This window comes from Gymnogyps californianus, chromosome 16 (assembly GCF_018139145.2).
Source record: "Gymnogyps californianus isolate 813 chromosome 16, ASM1813914v2, whole genome shotgun sequence".
In the NCBI taxonomy this organism is placed as follows: domain Eukaryota; kingdom Metazoa; phylum Chordata; class Aves; order Accipitriformes; family Cathartidae; genus Gymnogyps; species Gymnogyps californianus.
Window position 1 is genome coordinate 13,104,366 of NC_059486.1, and position 21,898 is coordinate 13,126,263.

General features: G+C 42.0%; 2 protein-coding genes across 5 annotated transcripts in view; both read left to right on the forward strand.

Annotated features, from left to right (window-relative positions):
- The window catches only part of MPHOSPH9 (M-phase phosphoprotein 9), a 28,921-nt gene extending 17,969 nt beyond the window's left edge, over nt 1-10,952 (forward strand). Inside the window, exons 13-24 of the mRNA XM_050906893.1 lie at nt 12-59; nt 428-492; nt 2,311-2,412; nt 4,007-4,132; nt 4,847-5,031; nt 5,821-5,985; nt 6,315-6,435; nt 7,244-7,347; nt 7,500-7,517; nt 8,180-8,391; nt 8,936-9,004; nt 10,297-10,952. Of these exons, the coding sequence (XP_050762850.1) occupies nt 12-59; nt 428-492; nt 2,311-2,412; nt 4,007-4,132; nt 4,847-5,031; nt 5,821-5,985; nt 6,315-6,435; nt 7,244-7,347; nt 7,500-7,517; nt 8,180-8,391; nt 8,936-9,004; nt 10,297-10,398 (1,317 nt within the window). The 3' untranslated portion in view covers nt 10,399-10,952. The remainder of the gene's footprint in view (nt 1-11; nt 60-427; nt 493-2,310; nt 2,413-4,006; nt 4,133-4,846; nt 5,032-5,820; nt 5,986-6,314; nt 6,436-7,243; nt 7,348-7,499; nt 7,518-8,179; nt 8,392-8,935; nt 9,005-10,296) is intronic.
- A 3,275-nt stretch (nt 10,953-14,227) lies between these two features.
- The window catches only part of PITPNM2 (phosphatidylinositol transfer protein membrane associated 2), a 139,927-nt gene continuing 132,256 nt past the window's right edge, over nt 14,228-21,898 (forward strand). For all 4 annotated transcript variants that reach the window (XM_050906730.1, XM_050906731.1, XM_050906733.1 and 1 more), the window contains exon 1: nt 14,228-14,304. The gene's annotated coding sequence lies outside the window, so the exon portion shown is untranslated. The remainder of the gene's footprint in view (nt 14,305-21,898) is intronic.

A 21,898-nucleotide genomic window follows, 5' to 3' on the forward strand; every position in this document is an offset into this window, starting at 1 on the left:
TTTTGTTTTAGCTTTTAGGAGAATATGAGTCCCTTGGAAAAGAACATGAAAGAGTAAAGGTAAGTACACGCTAGCTAATTAAGAAAACAAACATGCAAAATATGTGATAATGTGCCATAGAATTAACTGAATTAACTGAAGTATTTTGAAAAAGATCAAACGGAAAGATCCATATTTATTTTAACTGATAGCTTCTTACTACATCTTCAGAGCCCTGGAGGGAAAAGGAGGGAGTTCGGAATGTATTGTTTTCCAGTCATAGACAGCAAAAATACTGCAAAGTCAAAGCCAAAGAAATTTAACGGCCCTCCCTTTCAAATAGGAAGGTGTATTTAATGTATTGTTTTCAAGACTGATGTACTCATTTTTCTTTTAATACACTTCTGTAGTTTCTAGGTGTTTTACTTTTTTCCTTGTGTACTTGTAGGATACATTAAATACAACAGAAAACAAATTGCTTGATGCAAACATGCAGATTTCTGATTTGAAAAGGTAAATGTGAAACTGTCTTATTACTATTTTAACAATATGAAATATAGGCTATGGCCTAAACGTTTACTCCTAGATTATGAAGGCTGTAGATCTTGCAAGTTTAATTACATCTTATGAAGCATTTTGTGTTGCTTTATGTTACTTTGTGTACACTGTAAAAATCTTGTTATTTTTAGGATATGTGTGTTTTCTACTTCCTCAATCACAACGTCTTCCAGGGGGATGTAATTAATTGCTTCCTTTCTGAAGGTTGTCACTCAGCTAGCCCAGCCAGTCCACTGCTCAAGCTTTTACTGCTACAGTTGTCCTCTCAGGAACCCCCATCTTCAGCTAACCAGTCTCTGTTCTGGTTTTCAGGAGCGAGGATGCTGACAGGAGTTTGCTGTTCAAGATTATGGCTCCTAGGCATGAATAAAGGACAGAAAGATGTTCCATGTATAGAGCAGAAATAATATCTCCTGTGGATGTCCCTCATGCTACCTGGATCTATTTTTTGGTTGGGAGAACAGAAATCCATTGAGCTTTATACTTTCTGGGTAGGCCCTAGGCAAGATGTTTGTGACCATCAAGGGGTTTACAGTTGGAAACATATCCTCTAGTTTGGGATTTCTCAGCCACTCCTTGTCAAGAGGGTTAAACAGCACACTTGCTCAGGAAAGTCTATAGAGGTGGGAGGAGAGAACATCTGAGAGGGCTCTAGGGCAGACATTGTAGAACTGCAATAAGGTGATGTTTCACGTCATTCATCTCCCTTTGAGCTTCTTTTGTGGGTATGTGCTGTCATAATTTCCTTTTATGTTTTTATATGAGCAGCTGAAACCCAGACTGTTAGGAAGTTTTTTGTTTTTGTTTTTTTTTTTTTTAAAATGCATGGGTTTTGATGATTCTTCTAGAAATGTGGCTACAAGTTTCACCTCAAAATTCATTCCAAATGTCATTGCCACCAAGCATTAACCTGTGCATAGTCTTCAGCCAAAACCAGAAAAATAGCAAATGTGATACTTGGGAGATGTCACAATCCTTTTCTTTGCTGCTCAGATCACCTGATTTTTCAAGAAGAAGAATAGAAAGAATGAATAGGAAGAATTTAAGAAAGGAATAGAAGGAAGCCAAAACCACTCTGCCTTCAATTTTTATTGGGACTGTTGAGGAAATGAAGATAGTGTGAAGGACAGTTCAGTCAAGTATTTCTACTGGTACTTCTATTTTTTTCCTGCCTGATTCTCAATGCTGCTAGCTAGGGACCATTCCAGACTGGGGAAATTGTAGTGGAAAAGGAGATTTTTATATCCTGCTCCAAAAACCTGTATTTCTGTTCTCCAAGTGGGGAATGCCCAAGATTGTGTTGCATTGCCAAGGGCTAGTTCACTGAAGATGTGGACTGCAGTATGTGGGAGAGAGGAAAATCATGTGAAGAGCCTGAGCAGCAGATTGGTGGAGTTACCTGAGTGACACACAGGAGAAGGAGCCACTCATTAAATCCAGAGTCAGGGAGACCTTTGTATAAGTACATCATTTCAAGGAGGAAAAATGTTCTTGTTTTCTTTTCCCCAAGCCCTCGAGGTGAATGCTTTGATCCACAGCAGTATCTCCTGGTCCTGTCTTTCTAGCTAGGTTACCTAACTTATTTAAGTTAGAATTCAATACATATTTATATGCGTATTCATATGGATAGATAGATAAAAATGTAGTAGTTGCTCTTGTTCTTCTGCTTCACCCAGGATAGCCGATTAAAAATTAGTAAACTCTAAGAAATATGATGTATCTTTTATGTCATTTAAATCATTTTATAATGCATCTTTGCTACTTCCACGTTAGGACAATTTCAAAACTTGAAGCTCAGCTCAAGCAGGTAGAACATGAAAATATGCTGAAACTTCGCCATATTACTGAAAGTCGTTTAAGAACCTCTTGTGCCAAGTAAGTGAATATTCCAACAATGTGAAAACAGGTTGTGCGTTTTAGAATACTTCTTAACGTGTTTTGGCTAAAAATGGATGAAGATGATGTCAGACCATAGGCTAAACTGGATTAAACATGTGATGTAATCCAGAGACTTCACATGCCAAGAAATTATTAAAACAAATAAATACTTTGGATAATATATGTGTGACTTGGCAAACCGTCTCTGGTCTTCCCAAATGAGTATTTGATAGGTCTCAATTGCTCAGCTGAATAGGGATTCCCATGCTCAACAAAGATCTTGGGAATAAAATCTAATAGTCCACTTAGACATCGGAGGTTTTCTTTGTGTCTTTGTCATTGATTTGAAAGGCTGAATACTACTTTCTATGTTTCTAAATATAGCGTGTGCAGGTATCCTGAGAGTAGAGTGGAAGTTCAATTAGAATACATACTCTAGTTTGAATTGTGAATTTGTGTTAAGGAAATTAAAGTTGGCTTGTGTTTTGGGTTGGCTTTTTTTATGTTTTAAAGACCTGAAAAACTTTGTCCCCTTTTTTTTTTTTATTACTTAGTTATGGTGTCTCTCCCAGACACTTCTTTGGTGTCTCTCCCAGTTCAGCACTGATGCTGTGAAGCACAAAATGATAATGTGATGCATTTTGTAGATGTCCATTTGTATATATTGAACAGTAGTATTTTGGGGGGATCTGATTTTTGATGATTATGAAGTTGTAAGTAATTTATGTATTAATATATTACAGGGACAGGTTTCTGTTTAGAGCTATTTTAATATTAATGAACAAGATCCTTCAATAATGAACAGAAAAAAGGAAGACCTGAACACGGTCGACAATGTTCATCAGGGAGGAGGATATAAGAGCCAATATGGATTTGGAGGTTAATTTGCCCCTAGCTGATCTCAGAGGCTCAAAGAAAGCCTCATTCCAATTGAATGCACAGCAGGATAGATTTGCAGAATAGTAGTTATGGTTCATAGCTTGTGTAAACAAGAACCCTTTTTTTCTAATTATCACCTACTTTCCTGTGTATAAAAAATCACATTTTTCTCTTGATATTTCAAGACAATAATATACTCATTGATGCTTATTAGTTAATATTTATCACTCTCAGGTCATAGACAGTGAGTTTTTCTTGTTTGGGTTTTTTGGGGTTTATTTTTTATTTTTCTAATAAATGGTGTCAAAAGGAAAGCTGGTGTCAGATGCTCTGAACTATTGGAGCAATCTACACCGAAATGTTTTTGTTTAATTAGTTGAGAACTACTTGTTACCCAAACCTTGGTCTGAGTAAGCAGCATTAAATTACAAGATGATCGTTGTGGAGTTCTGCATTCTGAGCACATTGTGTAATTTAGACTGAAACTTCAACATACAATTTTTTTTTAAATACTTTATTTTTACTGTACAAACATGTTTTAAAAAGCAGTTATTTTTCCACAGTATTTGCAAGTTTATTGTATATTTGTTATTGTTGCTGTTTAACTAGAATAAATAGCTGGATTTTCCTAATTTTTTTCTTAAATTAAAAAAAAAAAAAGAAGAAAAAGTTCCAAAGCCTTTCATAATTTTGAAGTTTTTTGTTCCCACAGCAAGCTGGCAACTCCTGATGTCAGCAGGCGAAAGTGGTTGATACCAGGAGCGGAGTATTCAATCTTCACTGGCCAGCCTTTGGAAGTCCAGGAAAGCCCCAAAGATAACAGATTAGAAGAAACTTGTATTCCTTCTAGGTGAGTTGGTTTCCTTCCGTCTCCACTATAATGTAAAGTTGAACACTTCTAAAAATAGTTTTATCCAGAATTGACTAGATTAATATTTTTAGATTTTGTACTTGTTAGAGTTCTAAAAAAATTTCTCAATGTTGTAGATGCTATACAATTCCTTTAAAAACAAAACAGCTTTCTTCCTTCACTAACCTGGCATGAAGCAAGCAGCAGCAGCCTTCAGTACCTTCCTTGAAATATCAGAAAGCTTCCACTGCATCTTGCGCCACTGTCTTTATGCTGTCCGTGTTTGTGTCCAATTCTGCTCTGAGTTTGGACACAGTGTGCTCTGTTGTATTGGATGTGAGCTGTAGCGGTTGGCTGCAGCTTTCCACCAGTGTGAAGCTTCAGGTGTAATTTAGGGTGTAATTTAGTAGTTTGCCTTCTTACTCAGAAGTTTCTAAAGCCTCTGTCGGGACGTATTTAGTTCTAACAACATGTCAGGTCACCAAATTTAACTCACACTGTTCAACTTCAGAGTCTTGAATTGGCTGTAGCACAATCCTCTGAGGTTCTTGGCTGAAATTAAAAACCACCCTTAAAATTCTTGGTTTGACAACTGCAAATCTCAAACTAAATTTCTGCAGATTTTTGTTTATTCAGCTAGTATTTGGATATATGAAATAAAGTAAAAAAACTTGATCCTTTTTTTCCCTCCACCGCCTCACATTCTTTAAGGCACCATTCTCCTCCTGAAAAAGACTCCTCGCAAGAAGACTCTTCAACAAACACAATAGAAAAGAAAGGAAATGAGATGTCAGAAGCACCAATTATAAAAGCCTTTAAAGAACTTGAAGAAGGAAAAGCATTTAAAGATTGGGGTACACAGACAGAAAAAGAAGACACATCAGCTAGTAACTCTTAATTTTTATATTCCTGAACTTGTCTTTACTGGCTTTTCTTTGTTTGCATGTCTTTTGGTTTTGTTATTCTCAGCATTAGAGTCCATCAGACTTGAGTCATGGGATAAAAACAGTTTTAGCATGGAAACTTCTGGAATTTTCCTAAGAAAATTCAAAATGATATAGCTAAATGACTTGTTTAAAGTAGAGGGAATGCAAAGGTTGCTGTTAGGTCTCAAGCTAGAGAGTAGTTAATGTCCTTTTTCTAAGAATATCTCAGTATTTATAAACAGTTAATGGAGTCCTAAGAAAGCTCTGGCTGGCTGCACTTGCATTTTAGTTTTGTTCTCGTGGTGCTATATCAGAATGTTATTAAGAAAGCTGGCATGTGTACTGTAGGACTGCACTGAGCTGTTCTAACAACATTGATTTAGGAAGCCTTGTAATTAGAAAACATTGAGTCTTTCTTAAATGCTTATATTCTTGGTTCAGGCAGGTACTCTAACCGTCTTTCCCAAAAGATGCTTTTGTCCTGCTTTTCACTGTCTCTCCATTAAATCAGTGTTATTTAGCATCATTTCTCCCACACACGCTGCAAAGCATCCTTTTTCATGAGTGAAACGATCTGTTTCATGAATATGATGAGCAGGAAGCGAGACTTGAGCAAAACAGCACAAGTATGTTCACATGAGGCGGACTAAGTGCAGTCTTTGTACAGTAAAAACTGAGTACAGGAGAATATTTGTGAGTTCTTGTATTGAAAAGGATTGATTGATATAATAACTTTTTCCTCTTAATTAGAAACATCAAATCGACGTCAAACTGTTGGGTTTGTTGAAACTTCTTTAGTTGCTAACCGATCCCCAGAGAAAGGTAAAGACCAACACAGACCGAAACGGTACAGCTCCCCTTCTGGCCAGAGATCATCGTCCCTTCCTCCTTCAAACAGGAAATCAAATACTCCAAGTAAGTGCTTTTCTGAAGTTTGATTTGTGTTACTCAAAAAGTAGAAGCAAATAATGAAAGGCTGCTCTAGAAGAAAGAAAAATAAAGATAGGATTTCTGCATTATTCTAACAGTCTGGGGGAAAAAAAGCTTGTCTGTAATCATGGAAAACGTAAGAGTTCTAAGTTTATTTTAATTTTTCTATGTTGCAATCCACTAGTCATGTAATTTAAATAAACATGTAGACAGCTTTGAAAAGCATTCTTTTAAGATGTAAGCATTTGATCACGAGTGGGAGTTACTGCATTGGGAGAAGTTTTAGGTAGTTAAACGTACTTTGTCTTTTGCAGCAAGAAGAGAGATAATGTTGGCACCAGTGTCTGTGACCTACAGCCCAAAACGATCTCCAAAAGAAAACCTCTCTCCTGGATTTAGCCATTTGCTTAGCAAAAATGAAAACACAGTGACAAGGTATGAGTCTTGTGAATACAGTTGTGTTCCAATCATTATTATAGCAGCAGTATGTTTATGCAGGCTTAATGCTGCTGTTTCTTGTTCATTTAAAGTCCTAGAAAATGAGTCATGTGAAGACTTCTGACTATAAAGCTAAGTTTTACTTTTTAAAATCTGGCAAGAAAAATCTAGAATGATTTCCCATCTTTAGCATTCACTAAGATGAGACGTTGGGTTTACCATTGACACAACATTGATCAGTGACAAAGAAGTTACAGAAGAATTGTTGTGTGGAGTAACTCCAGATCTACGTGCCACTTATCAGGAGATGTAAATAAAAGTTGAAAGTAGTATCTGTCTACCTGTCATGGCACCTACAAGCATATTAAAAAATATATAAACTTAACTTTCTGCTAACTGTACTAGATACTATGGTTTCTATAGAGATCTTTGCTTGGCAAGGCTTGTAGAGTTCGAGAACATACTTAGCTGCAAGATCAAAGTGTAGGACACTTGCATGAGGAAGAAGAAATGTCTAGCATCGCTTTGATGGTTCTTGAGGATGACAACATGGGAGCTCAGTGTGTTCGGGAGTGACAGGCTGGCCTACTTCTGAAAGAAAGTCACATGAACGAGGTATTTTGGTGCATGCAAATAGGAGTATATTGGGGTATGGTACTATGAGCAGTAATCAGAAGACTTGCAATGCCTGTGGGATAGAAATTGTTTTATAAAAAAATTGTTTATTTAACCAAAAGGTGAAAAAATTGTATTGCTTGGTACGTGATTTCTAGCAAGTAATTGTTGTGTGCTTCCTGCTCTGTAGATTTGATATACTTCTAGATGACATGGAAACTGGTCCTACAACTACTTTACAGCACAATAATCCAAGAAAAAGGCTCCAGTTTCTCTCACTAGATGATGTAGAAGGTAATCTGTCAAAGTGGGGGAAAACTGTTCTTTATTTTTTTACCATAATTTCTTCCACATTGGTACAGCTGCTTAAATAGAAAGCTGACACTTCACTCTCTGAAGTCCAGCTTTTAAAAATCCTCTAAATCTTGTCTCATTCCTGTAGACAGAGAAATACCATTCATACAGTATTTTATTTTTATGTATATGTGTGTGTGCACAAACACAATGGAACAACAAAAATAATTAAATTGAGAAAGAAGGGCAATATGTTTTCCTATGCTTAACTCAGTTATACAATGCATATCGTAGTAGGGTATATATTAAGATGTACATACTCAGTCACACTAATAAAATTCTATTGCTAAACATTGCATTACAGATAGCAAAGAGTAACTCTAATAAAGCCAGTTGTTTCAGATTTTTTAAATGATTGATTGAACCAAATCTTTTCTCACTTTTGTAATTCTTGTCACAATGTTCTGCTTTTGTTTTTATTAATGCATTTATTTAGACTAGTGTTTTCATGACAACTAGTCTACTTGGTGATATTTAGAAATGTTGTACCAGTAAAAGTAATTCCTAATTAGCGCAGTACAGTAATCTGTTTGTTAACCAAAAAATATGCTGTGTTATAAAGATCACTTGAAAGATGACCCATACAAATGTTTTGCATTCTTCTGGGAAGTTTGCTTAAGGCAAGCTAATGAGGCTTTGCTAGTCACTGTCCTCAGTTTATACACCTCCAAGATCACACTGCTTTTCTTGTTATTAGTTTCTTTTTCTGTCCTATGTAATAATTTCACAGGCAATTACAAAACAAATAAAAAGACCCCTATTTTGTTGATAGGAAGGCAGCATTCAGGTGTCAGACACAGCTCGCATGCTGAATCTGTCAATACTGGAATGAAGAAAGCGACAGCTTGGGACGAGAGGAGTGTAGCACAAAAATATGAGCCAGTGCTATCACCTTGTGAGGGAGACTTCAAATACACGGCAAGGATTAAGACTCTGGCTGAAACAGAGAGGCTTTTTGATGAGCTGACTCAAGAAAAGCAACAGGCAAAGATTATTTTTATTTTAAAGTTGTGACAAAACGTAATTGTTGTGTGAGAGGTGAGGGATGTAGCCGTATACCTAAGCAATGCATGGCTGAAATTCATGCACAATTTCTAGTGTTACCCTAGGAACGTGCCATTGTCATTCCCTGCTCTACTTCCCGTACTCCAGTCCTTTTCTGTCCCTAACCTCATTAAAGGAGAGTCACTTCAACATAAACACAGTGTGAATGGAAGGGCTGGAGTGAATTTACTTTCTTCCTTAATGGACAATGCTTTAAATCAGCCTGTCAAACAAGGAAGGTTATTCTGGCAAGAAAGAGTGCTCTCTTCAAAATGATCCTTGAGAGGGTCTGCTTATGAATGTTAACTTCTCTATCAGTTTTGTATGGCACAGTATTATGGTAACATAAGTTAGTGTTTAAGAACAAGACTGGATGTGTATCTGTAATCTATACACCTCACCTCTCTTTTTGTAAGATGAGTTAGGAAGGCTTATATTGGCTCTTGAAACTGTAATTTACAACTGAAGTATTTTCTGTTATTAGATTGAGGCTGCATTGAGTCGAATACCTTGTTCTGGTGGAAGAATGACCTTGCAAGCAAGATTAAATCAGGTGAAAAAGCTTCTACATATGACTGTTCTCTTAAGTTGCTCTTCCACATATATATATATATGTGGAATATATAGCGTAGATGAAAGTTCTGCTATATAGTAAGTGTGATTACTATGGGAATTTTTCCATACCACTGAGAATTGTTCCTGAAGATGGGTGAATTTTGAATGTGTGTGAAAGATGTTCTCTAGACTTTACTGCATTAGAAGATAATTGGGAAGTTACTGCAAGTTAATTATAAACGCACTCTGCCTTGCTATGTAAAAGGTGTAAGTCTGGATAATTTGTATGCAAGTGATTCAGAAAAAAATAATTAGCCCTGCAAACATTTGATTTTCACCCCCACCGCCACAAACTGAGAACTTTTTCTTTTGTGCGAGTGTGTGTGTATATATACGCACGTAAAGAAAAAGTGTGTGTGTATACATATATATACATACTACATAGTGTATATTCTGCATAAGACTGTTTATATCTTCTATTTTTTGTACATAGGATGCATTTTTCTGAATTACAGCAAGAATAGTCTGTTCTTGCGATAACACTGAGAGGTAGATAAAGGCAATACAGAAAGAAAATGCAGTGACTGTGAAATAGATCCCTGAAGCTGTAGAGAGGATGTTGTGCTGCAGAAGAAAGTGCAAAGTTTAGTGTTTGGTTGGTTGGGTTTTGTCTACTTGAAAGTATAAAGAAGAAAATAAGAAGGCAAAAATAGGTAGTGTAGATGGAATACAGGGGAGTGCCGCCTTCGGAAAGCTCTGCAGACTCTTTTAATAAAAACAAGAGTCTCAAAGTTGTGTTTTAGAGGTCTCTGCGAAGCCTACAACTTCAGCATTCCCTAAATTGTAATCCCAGGGCTTGTTATCAATTTGAAAGTAGAAGTGGCATTCCAGTAAATCAATACTGCCACTCGCTCCACTGGTCAGCTGTTTCCTAAATGTGTCTCCCTAATTATCAGCCTGTCCTAATTCTTGTCAAGTTTATCTCAGGGAGTTTCAGAAGTCACATGGAAAAAAACCCAAAATACCTGAAACAGTTTTTAAAAAAGCCAACAACCCACAAATACGCACACATACATAAAAATAATACGAAAAGTTTGTAGGTCTGGCTCTAGTTTTTGGGTGCTAACAGAATGCTAGTAATGTGTCAAAAACGATACCACTTGAATATAGCAATAATAGTAGTTTCTTCATTTTAGAAGAATCATTGAATTTTGTTGTATGTTATTAAATCTTCCCTCCCCCCCCCCCCCCCCCCCCCCCCCCCTTCTTTTCTTTAACTGTTTCTTTTAGGAAGCCCTGGAAGATCGCTTGGAAAGGATTAATAGAGATTTGGGGTCAATACGCATGACTCTGAAAAGATTTCATGTTTTGCGTACCTCTGCAAATCTTTGATAATTCTTTCTTGAATGCAAATATGCTTTTTTTTTTTTGCACTAATATGTAATTATGCACTCAGTAAATGCAAATTGTTTTGTATTTTTATAAACCCTCAATAGTAGTTTTACAACCATGTTACCCTTTACAAACAGCAATATTTTGTACTTCAAACAGCCACCTATATTTTAAACATATTTTTGTTACACTTGAGAAATCAATGTTTATCCTGTATTGTAATATTTTTAGAAATATTAATTATTTTTAAATAGTGATATTCAATTTATAATAAGAATAAGAAACTAAGAGGCAGCTTGTTTTCAGAAAATGATAGTGTTATCCTTTTGCACTTCGTTTTCCTCACCATTTTATAAATATTTATGGTATGATGTAAATATTAGCCAGTAGGAAATTTTGAACTTTAATACAAAAAGCAACATGAATTACCTGTGTTAAAAATAACTACTGTTATATGGTAAAGCCTTTTAATTTAAACCTTATAACATGGATATTTTTCATTGTGACAAAACTGTGAGCAATACTTTCATTATGGCTGGCTGGCTGGCTGCAAATCGGTATGTGTTTTGCTAGTTCGGTTGCCGCTGGCTGTGTTAGGAAAATATTGCTCTAAATTATTTGGCGTCTCCCAACAGTCGCAGCGAGTAGCGTTTTGATACCGCAAGTACCAGGACTCACGAGACTGACAGCACCCATCCTGTCTCCCAGTGAGCAACTCAACTCCAGCTGACACTCCGGGACCGTAACTACTTAACCGAAGTTACTGTTCTAATACGCCGGACTGGGTTTTGTGCCATGCCAGTGTTCTGATCGCGTACGTTTCCAAATCAAATCCAAGCTGTATTTGTGAACATACATGCATTTTTCTGGGTGAAAAATATATATTTGCTAGTTGGCATATTGCTGAATTACTGTCCAACGTTGATATTTTAGTTTGTATTTTAATATTAAATAAATGTTTAATTAGATTCTTTCCTCCTGCCCAAGAACAATAATAGGTTCTGGGATATTACATCAGCGATAATGCAGGTTTTAATCATATTGTGTGTTTCAAATTCTGTCCTTGTTCAAGATGTTTAGCCACCAATGATGTGATTATAAGGCCAGAATAGCTGTCATAAAGGAAGCTTGTGAAGGTCTGATTCTAAAATTAGAGTGCTGTGTTTTAAGATACTTGATGGAGAACTGTCCTACCCGTGCACAGTCTTTTTGAAAAATTGTATTTTTTGCAGCCACTTCTGCCCTGCGGGTTCTTTTAGTACAAGATCAGAGTTGGGCAGAAGTTAAGGATGCTAGTTACTCATTTTTCCCCTTTACTGTAAAATGTAGAAATTGGGCCTGAATGCTTGGAGATAACTTGCCCAAATATATTTTGATAAATAATACGAATAGATGTACAATTTTGATGGTATTCCATATTCTTACTTGTAATTTTTACTTAGAAGGGGTTGAGGGAGGAAAAAAGAATCTTGGCTTCCCTGTGCAGCTGTACTATTTAGCTGAAGAAGTTTTCCCACCATTTTAAGTTATTAACAGGTACCATTTAAAAGTATTCTTCAAAAGTATCATTCAGCCAGCAGGATTTTTCCAAGAAATCCATCACAGGAAAATTTCATGAGTCCACTAATGGTCTTGTTTTCTTTCATCAGCACCACAGCAAAAACAAACAGAATTTTCCTGACAGACATTAGAAACAAGTAGGTACATCAGTTCAGCTATTTCACTGCCTTTCTTATAACCTCCCTTCATCTCCACTCCGTTCTTTCCAGTGCTATTCATATTCATGTACTCTTTTTTTATTACATCCAGAAAACTGAATTGTGAGTCAGAATTTATTTTTTAATCAAAAGTCCTCCTCCATCTGTTGGAGCTCTTTAGGCTATTTCTGTTCTATTATAACACTGAAGGGGGAAGAAAGGGAAAAAAAAAAAAGTAGTAAGTGTTGCTCTTAGTAAACTTCTAGGCCAACCTTTTCAAATAAATGCCTGGCTTAGGGTGACCTGTTCAGTATGGTGCCTTTGGCCTGATTCTTCAGAGGGGCAGCGAATCTGCAGTTCCAGATTAAATCAGTGGGAGGCCTGAATGCTCAGTGCTTCTGAAAATTAGACCCGAAGCATCAAGAAGCGGGGCACATGAAGTGCGTGTTTACTGTGGAAAATGTGACTGCACTTGCTGTGCCCTTTGCTGGACACACTTTTTTTTTTTTTTTTTTTTAATCCCTTTTAAAACTCTTTCCCTTAACATGAGCAAATTGCCTTGTTCCATATTTGGGGACAAATAAGGGCTTCCAGAGAACCAGAAGCTTATGCTTCCTCTGAGGAGGACTGTAATCATCTTCCTCCTGCATTCTTCCACCTGACACCTCTCAGCTATGTAGGCATTTATCGCCTTTCCAGATCTACTGGGTTTTGCTGGGAGCCCCAGGCTTTGTTCTGTCTCAGGCTGCCCTTGCGAGACACTCCCCTGCATAGTTTTCTCTATGATAATAAACATTAATCTTTCAGCTTTAACCTTTGGAAGATAAAATTTCTATTTGTCCACATCTCTAAAAAGCAAATTAAAATTAAAAAAAGTGTTTCTTTACCATTGATCGCTTCAGGTATAATCTGCCTTGCACTGGGAACTTTGTCTCTAAAAAGAGCTATAATGCGGACTAGAACTTACTGTGGCAATGCAGGTATGTTTACAAAACAAACTCGTTTACTAGGCAGGCTGGCTCTGGCTTTGTGGGGGGACCCGAGAAAGAGCAGAAATGGGAGCAGGTCTTGGTGAGGTGCAGGGGAGTCCCTGAGGATGAGGACAAAGAGCTTGAAGCATCAGCTGTGCAGCTCTCTCGAAGCTCGTGAGTGTGGAATTATCCAGGACGTAACAGGGGGCTGGCTGCTGGTAGTATTTTGCATTTGCAGGGTGGACAGAAGCGGTGAAGTGATGCATCCTTAAAAAAAAACCAAAGCAACAAACTGACACGTTTAAAACAGTACAGCAAATTTTGTTGCCGTTTTCTGAGGTTTCTGAATAAAATGATGGCTAAACCTTTAGTGATTTTTTCCCAGTCTTTGCAGGAGTAAAGTTACAGGAGTAACCAGCACTGCTCCAGTCTGCAAAAAGTCTAGTGCAGGGGCAGGGTTAGAGCAGAGGCTGGGCTGGGGCTTCACCCCTCACCGTGGAAGTTTGGCTCCGTCACCGTCAGTTATCCTTCCCGCGGGCACCCGGTAAAGGTACCAAGCAGCAGAGGGAACCCAGCGCAGGGCAGCGTCTGGAGGAAGGCGGTAAGAGCGCCCGCGGCGAGCCGGAGCCTCCGCACGGGTGCCGGCCGGGGAGAGGCACCCAGCCCGCTGCTGAACCCGCTCCGGGGGTCCCCGCGGCTTCGCCCCCGGCCGGGCAGAGCGGGGCGCCCCGCGGGCGGCGGTCACGGGCCCCGGCGGCGCTCCCCGCCGCCACCGGCAGGCGGCGCCCCCGTCCCGCCCGCCGTGCGGGAGCGCCGGCCCGGCGCGGGGAAGGAAGTGGCGGCTCCCCGCGGCGGTGGGCACGGCTCGGGCGGGGGAATAAAGCTGTCCGGCCGGCGGCCGCCGCGGCAGCGCAGGGGCAGCGCCGGCACCGGGGCTCTTCGTCTTCCCCGCTTCCTCCCGCCCCCCCTCCCCCGCAGCGCGGAGCTGCGGCGGCCCGCCTCGCCTCGCCTCGCCTCCCCCCGCCTCCGCCGTCCCCGCGCCGCGGCAGAGCCGGCGGGTGAGGAGCTGCCTGCGCCCGGCCCACTCTCGCCGGGGATTATGCCAGCGGAGCGCGGGCATGTCGGCAGGCAGCGACTCGTAGGCAGCGGCAGCCGCCGAGCCGCTGCGGCGGCAGCAGCAGCAGCAGCAGCAACAACAGCAGCAGCGGGAGCCGCGGCCGCTGCGCCGGGAGCAGCCGGTGCGTGGTAGGGGGACGCGCGGGGAGCGGCGGGGCGGGCCCCGGCACCTGGCGGCCCCCCGGGCCGGCTCGGCCGTGCCTCACCGGGGGCGGGAACCGCCGCGGGCCTGAGGGGAGGGCGACGCGGGAAGGCCGGGCCCGCGGGGCGGCTTCAGCCTCCCCCGAGGGGCCGGGGCGGCTCGGCGGGCCCCTCTCCGGGGCCTCGGCGGGCGGCGGTGGAGGAATTGGCCCCTGCGGGCCGCGGCGGCGGCGGGTGCCCGGCCGGTACCTCCGGGCGCTCCCGCGGCCTGAGCGGGGCCGGGCCGTCTCGTTCTCGCCCGCGGCCAGCGGGATGCGTCGGCGGTAAAAGTTTCCCGAATAGAGGAGTAAATGACAGGGAGGGACAGGTCTGCTGCGCCGCGGGGTCTCCGGGCGCTGCAGCCGTAGCAGCACGCTGCCTCAGCTCCTCGTTGTTGCACACAAAATAACGAAGGACTCATAGCCTTGCTCTAGCGTACCCCGTGGTGTACTAATGAGGTTTGGTTGTGTTACACCCTTTGACCCCCCCGTTATTCCTTTCTCTCTCTGCTGGCGGGTTGTAGGCAGCAAACACCTTTCTCCTCTGTCCTCGGTCGTGGTTTGAGTGTCAGCGTTTGACAGCCGGGGATGGGCACCGTCCACACCGGGCGTTTTGTAATGGCAGAGGGAGCGTTTTCGGTAGGTTGTGGCTGGATGCGCAGGAAGCCGTGCCGGATGTCAGGGAACAGTGCCGGCAGCCTTCAAACACCCTACGTGTGAGGCCAGAGCGAACGCTGCCCGCAGGAGAGCCTTCATCCTGGCCATGGCCCTCCTTGTCCTCCTTCCTCGGTTACCGCATCTCTCAAGCTTGAATTTCAACGAATTCAGCTTTGACAGAGGCACCGGGTGGAGACTTGTCGTGTGGTGGGGAAGGCGGTGGCCCACGAGCCCCTCGGACAAGGCCTGGCTGTGAGGAGGGGGCAAAGGTGCTGCCCGGGGATGGCCTCCCTGCCTGTGGTATGGGAAGAGGGGTGAGACCTGCCGTGGCCTCACAGAAGAAATGCCTTTGTCTAATTACAGCTGAGGAAGAACCTCGTGGGCTTTCAGGGCTCCAGACCCCCTGCGGTCAGTGGACTGCTGGGCGGCTGACTGGAAATCGGCCATGTTCCTGAGGCGGTGCCTCCCCTCGGGAGGGCAGCCCTCAGGAGGGCAGGAGGAAGAGATTTTTCCCTTTAGAAAGAGCAGAATGCCCGTTCCTTAGCTGGATGATGGGCTACAAGAGGCGATCCTCTCTGCTGGGCCTGGCGGTGCCTTCTCCTGGCCTCCCCATCACTTGACAGAAGGGGCCCTGCCTGGTGCTCCCGCACAACCCTGAGCTCCATTCTGGAGTACGCTGCTGCCCCACGGCAGCAGGCTACACCATGAACAACTTTAGCTCTTTGTCCAGCTGCGGGAGGGTTAAATCACTTCCTTCACCTCCTCCCCAACCCCTCTCGCTCCGCTGAAGAAAGAGAAGCACAGAGGAGTGCGCTGAGGTGCTCAGCCTGGGGCTTGGAGCATCATTAGCAGAGCCCTGAACGGGGAACCCCTCACAGTAGGGCCCTGTTCAGTCAGCCACACAATTCAATCCTGGCACATTTTATGTTAAAATGCTATGACCGAGGCAAAGTTTATTTAAATTATGTATTTAAGCAAAATGCAAAGTTTCTTCCTGTGTTAGTACCTTCTCTAAAGTGAGAACTTCCATCATTCTATGTGCTCTGTGCGTCTGGAAGCAGCTCGGTGGGTAATACAATGCCAAAAAAAGTCTTCAGTCTTTGAAGACATAATCTGCATGTGCTCAGCTCCATACATGACCGCGGTTCAACAGGACAATGGTAATAGATTCGTCTTTGCAGACATTAGGACTTAAATAGGAGGTAGTTTGATTGCATGTCGAAATATCTATGGCCTGTAGGACTCCTTATCCTCCTATATATGCATACTAATTCCCTCTCCGTGCCCACATCTTTTTGCTCGCGCTGTATTTTTATCGCGTAGTTTATTTTTGTCATGACTGCTCCCGAGTAACACAAGAAGACTGACTGCGTTACAGAGTTCAGCACTGGCTTCTGAGTGATTTTTTTCCACTGTTGAATAGGAGACTGCTGTTTGTAGGGCAGCCTTTCTCCTGGCCTTTGGCAGACCTCATGCCTGTGATGGTTGATAGATCGTTGTATAGCTGGTTATTCTGACAGGTAACCAGCTCGTTGTCTTGGCCCCGGGCTGCTCGGTAATTGAAATGCCTCCTCGGGATATACAGACTAAAGAATGGCCAAGCATGAAAGCACGGTTGCAGACTTGTCCTGGCTTGCTGTTTTTCACAGGAATGCTGCTTTGTGGTCCTTGCGATGTGTTCTGATTGTGGCAGCATCTCTGAGAGGGAAAGAGAAACAAGCAAGCAAGAGCTGGAAATGCAGCTTGTTGTGCTTCTTGCTTTTGATAGAGCAGACTTCTGGTAGGCTGCTAGGTTTCATTAATCATATTTAAGTTTCTGTCGCTAACTTTTAATTAAAAGCATGGTTGATACCACTTTAATGAATGTACGGATGTTAGCGGTCTTCGTGCATAAAAATGCTTTTTAATTCCCGTACTATTCCCTTTATGGCCCTTAGATGCTTTTGTTACCATTTAAACAGCATACAGTAGCAGCTGTTTATCTTCTTAATATAACTTTTTCTTGCATCTGTGTTCAGGAAACAGTAATGGTTTGAGTAAATAATTCCCTGGTATCCTTTAACAATATTTTTTAAGTAACTTGGCAGAAAGGGTTGTAAGTAATGTCTGAATAGTGAACTCCAAGGCTCTTGCTGACAGGAGCCCTTAGCCTAATGTAACTCTGCTAAAATTGTTAGTTGTTCTCCATGCTTACGTGAGGTGGTGAGGAAAGGAAGAAGCCCTCAATGTATGACTTTCAATTCTGATGAGCTTAACAAGGATCTTTCCCCCGAATGATAACTTCTTATTAAAATATCCTTTCTATTTTGATTTTGCTTCTCATGGTGTATTTCAATGTGTTTGTCGCTTGTTGTGCATCTAACAGCCCGAGCATTTCTTGTGATTTACCATCTGGCATGTGGGAGTTCTATCTAACTTCTCATTTTAGTTGACAGCAACCAGTTTGGAAAGACCTTGTCCTGATTTTTTTTTTTTTTTTTTCCCTAATAGAAATTCTCAAAACTTACAACTGACAGTGGTGCTAAGGGGTTTTGAATTTAAATAAATAGTCTCTTTTTATTCACAATTTGTTACTGCTTCTGTGAGTTGGCCAAATAGAGAAGCAGCGCATCCTTCAAGCAAGCTAATTTAAAGAAAGTTCCTCCAATTAGTCCAAAACAGCATTAATCTCCCCCCTACATTCAAATAAAAATCATGTCATTCAGTTGCTGTCTTGGCAGCCTGACTGGAAGGCTTCAGAAAATGGCAAGGGAAAGCCGATGCTTACTCCTGAGTGGAGTTTGACTCATGCCATTCATGCATATTCCGGCAATGTCCTGTTCTAGGACCAGCATGATCCATTGAGAAACGTTTTTTTCACATGATGTTTTTCTTTTAGGCTTCCTCTTGTTCGAGACACATGCCTCATTTCGAGGAGAAGGGAGGACCGGACATCAATGTCCTTCTTCTCTTTATTTTTATTTTAGAAGGAAAAAGCAACATCTAAACCCCATGGTTTTCTTAATAGCCAATTTCTGTAAATGGTGAAGATGCCTTCTAATTTAATTTTAAAGCTGGCTGACATAGGGTATGATGCAATTAATATTTCTGTTTATCTCCCCAAATTAGTAAGATATGTCTAAATTTATTTTTGAGCCTGAAAGCATCTTATAAACAAAAATGTTCTGTAGTATTCAGTGTGAATGGAAATGGAATAATTAATGTGGGGGGAGGGAATAAATAAAACACTTTATTTTTAACTTTGTTTCCTGAGTGTTGGAGGAAATCCAAATGCCACAACATTGTACTGGGGCAGCGGAGTCTGTGTGAACTCACCCACGAACTGAAAGGGAATGTGGCTTCTCTAATCATGGTGTCCATGCCAGGAGTCCTACGAAATTTTAAATGAACAAAGTAATGAATGATGTTTAGATGTTCTTAATGTAAGAAGGAACAAAACAATTTAGCATGGGGCTAACTCAGATCCTGTCACTTCAGGGAGTTTTAATCAGCACGATGCCAAGTCAATAGGTAGAGCTCCTGAAGTCATGCTTGTGCATTTTCTGCAGGCAGGGGGTTTTGCTGGTGTGACTGATTTGATGGTGGGGTTTTTTTTCTAATTTAAAGAAAAAATATCCCTAGAAGCTCACGGCAAAATGCTTCAGTAAATCCCACTGGGGAACTTAGAAACCAGTTGGGAAAAAGGTATCTTTCTTTTTGAAGGGTGGCTGTGGGGATCCAGGGGACCTCCTGAGAGATGGCAATATCTGGAGATAGAGCTGCTTCCCACTCCTGCAACCCTTCCTGAGTGTGTGTGACACAGGGTCAAGCTTCAGAGGGGAGAAGAAACAAGAGGTTGGTTGGGCAAGTGGAGATAAATAGTTATTCAGCATACGTGGGTGCAAGGAGCTGCATGATTTGCCATGAAAGAGCAGGAAGAAATCTAATAAGCATAAGGCTAAAACCTGCCTTGGAGAGCTTGGGCACACCTGAGGAGATCCCAGCAAGGTGGTGCTGGCTTTGCAATTAAAGACGATCCAGGAGGGGAAACTTAGTGCCTCTTACTGAGAGGGAAAACAGCGTCTCCTGCGCGTGGGCTTCCATATGCAAGGGATGGTAACAAGGATACGGTTATCTTGGGTTTGGTGGTTAACGCAGCCCAGGTCAATGAACAGCGTGGAAAGCTACAGCAAAGCCGTCAGCCCTGGCAGGGTGCTCTCGAGTTCAGGAGTGAAGGTGTCAGGGTCATTGCTCCTGCGTCCTCCGGGCTGCTGCCTGGCGGGAGGGCACATACCAGCCCTCTGACTCTGCAGCTGCAATGCCATGGAGGGCAGGAACGGAAAGCAAACACCTCAGCTGATGAAGAAGTGGGCAGGAGGCAGCTGTCCGGGTAGGAGCGTGGGCACCCTGAGCAGCGGCTGAGTCTTCCGACAACCCTTCGCAGCAAAGGCTGATCTTTGGCTTCTTACCGAGTTAGTGCTTGAGGACTCCAAATAAGAATTTTTTTTTCTTCTGGCTTTTAAACAGCCTCCAGAAAATCTTGCTCAGACAGATTTGAAGAGCTGCGACATCCAGAAATCTGCATCCTTGTGGACCTCAAGGGTTTTTCCCCCCCAAAACCCCCAACCCTGAGCACTGAGTATCTTGGATAGCGAGGACTCTGCACAGCTTTTACAGTCCTGACTTTGTTGTGTTTGGACAGCTGAGGCTGGTGAGTGCTGTGACGTTGTAAGCAGGAACCTTAAAACTCTCCTCTGCAGGAAAGCAGTTGAGCTTAGGTAAGTTGGGGAGACTCCCTCGATGTGACAAGGAAAGTGATTCACCACTCATCCTTTTCTGTTCCTTTAAACGGCTTAGTGTCCTGTGGGAGACCAGATACTGGGATTTCTGCTCGGGGTTTTTCCACCAGTTTCTATAGTCTCATCGTGGGTGGGGGGAGCAGAGGTCCAGGCAATCCAGTAATGAAACGAGATAGTTTGCTGCTGGCTGGGAAGGCACATCTGATCGTTGCAGTGTAACAAGGAGGACTTGGGAAAGATAACAGTGAATGAACAGCCGAAAGTTTCATAATTCGTCATCGCAGCAGCGATTCTTGTAACGGACAGGGAAGTTAACTCTGATTTGTTTGGATTGCTGGCACTTACATAACGATCGCTGAGCTTCGGGACACTAATTCAAGCATATTAGCTGACTTAACCCACAGAGCAATGACCTGAGAAGGCATTTCTCTTTAACTGTTCAATAACTAATTTGGAGGGTGGGAGTGTGTAATCACATCGGCGTGTTGAGCACTTTGGCATATCTTGGCATTTTAGGGGCGAGGCCGTGTTATCTCCAGCTCCAAAGAAGTTTGATATTTGCATGACTTAATTCTGGATGTGTAGTGGGGCCTTAATTCCATTATGTGCTTTAAAAGGTTATGGAAGGATTTCAGGTTTTTATAGTACAGCCCTGGTAAACTGCAGTTCAGCTTCTGCTGTGTCTTGTATGGGTTACTCATGAGGAGTCTGGTTCGGGACTTGGATTGCTCTGGGGCTTTTTTCAGATGATTCGGGTTGGAGTCAGAGTTGTCACTCCATAGAGAACCCTGAAGGGCCGTGGGCATTTCTTAAGAGGTAAAAAAAAAAATAATGGGCTGCCATCAGCCACTAGATGTTTGGATTGAACAGCAAAACAATTTTATGTATGTATCTATATATAGATGTGGTGTAATTATGTTTTATATACATCAGAAGACAATTCAATGGGAATAACTTCACTTGTGATTGTAATTTGTTTCAAGATCAATACCATAACTTAAATAACCTCCTCCTAAAGGTAGAAACACTGCAGAATCATTTGCTCTATGTGGGTGGCTTACCTATTTTAATGCTACTTTTTTTTTTTTTAAGAAGGAAATAGACATTTTATATTTATCATATCAGATGAAATTGAAATCTAAATATTTACATCTTTTCGCTGGATCTGAGGTTGAGCACCAGTTGTAGGCGTTGCCAAGCTGTTTAGTTGTCTCCTTCACTGAGTAGGTTGATTTCTTCAGGGTGGTGGAGAGATGGAGCCTCGTATGTCTGTCTATTATCGTCTAGCCAGTCTCTGCATCTGGAAATACTTCCCTCTGTGGGCTTGGTGACCTGGCGTTATGTTCAGAGGGTGTTCTAGCCTAAACATGCTGAAAGCTAAATGTGCGTTATCTCCAGCAGAATGCAGAGTTAACTGCAAACTGTGAAACCGGAGGGGGAGTTCAGGATACAAGTATGTAAATAACTTGGAGATATTTTGTGAAAAAGAACAGAAGGGGGAGGAAGGCCTTTCGCTTGCTTTTTCTCTGCCATCCTCATCTCCTCGGTAGCACTCTCTGTGGCTGACTTTCTGTGCTCTTTACAAGCGAAGGTGGCGAATCGCTTCTGTTTTAAGCAAGAGTAAACCAGTAGCAGACGTCTGAAATGTTGCAGGTCACAATTCAGTAGAAGAGAGAGTAAAAAATCCCAGAGTTTACTGTCTCTGGTGTTGCTCTGTCTTCCTTGTTTCCAGGTGGGCTGGTATTTTTTGAGTGGGGCTAGCATGGTGCTTTTAGGCTTCTGATCCACCAAAGCAAACTGATCGAGAAGGAGAAGAGCAGACAGTTTGTTTTGTTTTTCCCTCTCTCCCTTGTTTTTAAGCATCATTGATCCAGACTCTTGGGACCCATTATTTGTCTAACCTGTATCTGGATTGTAAAATATTGTTCCAAGTTTTAACTTCAACAGGTGGTAAACGTCTTTCATCAAATATCCTCAAAAATGTGTTCAGCATGGACATGATGTGTCTTTTGTCTGTTTTGGGACTACCGAGTAATTTTTAATGCTGTCTTTTGCTTACATTTAATGGCTATAAATAGGCTTTTCAAAAAGGCACATTTATC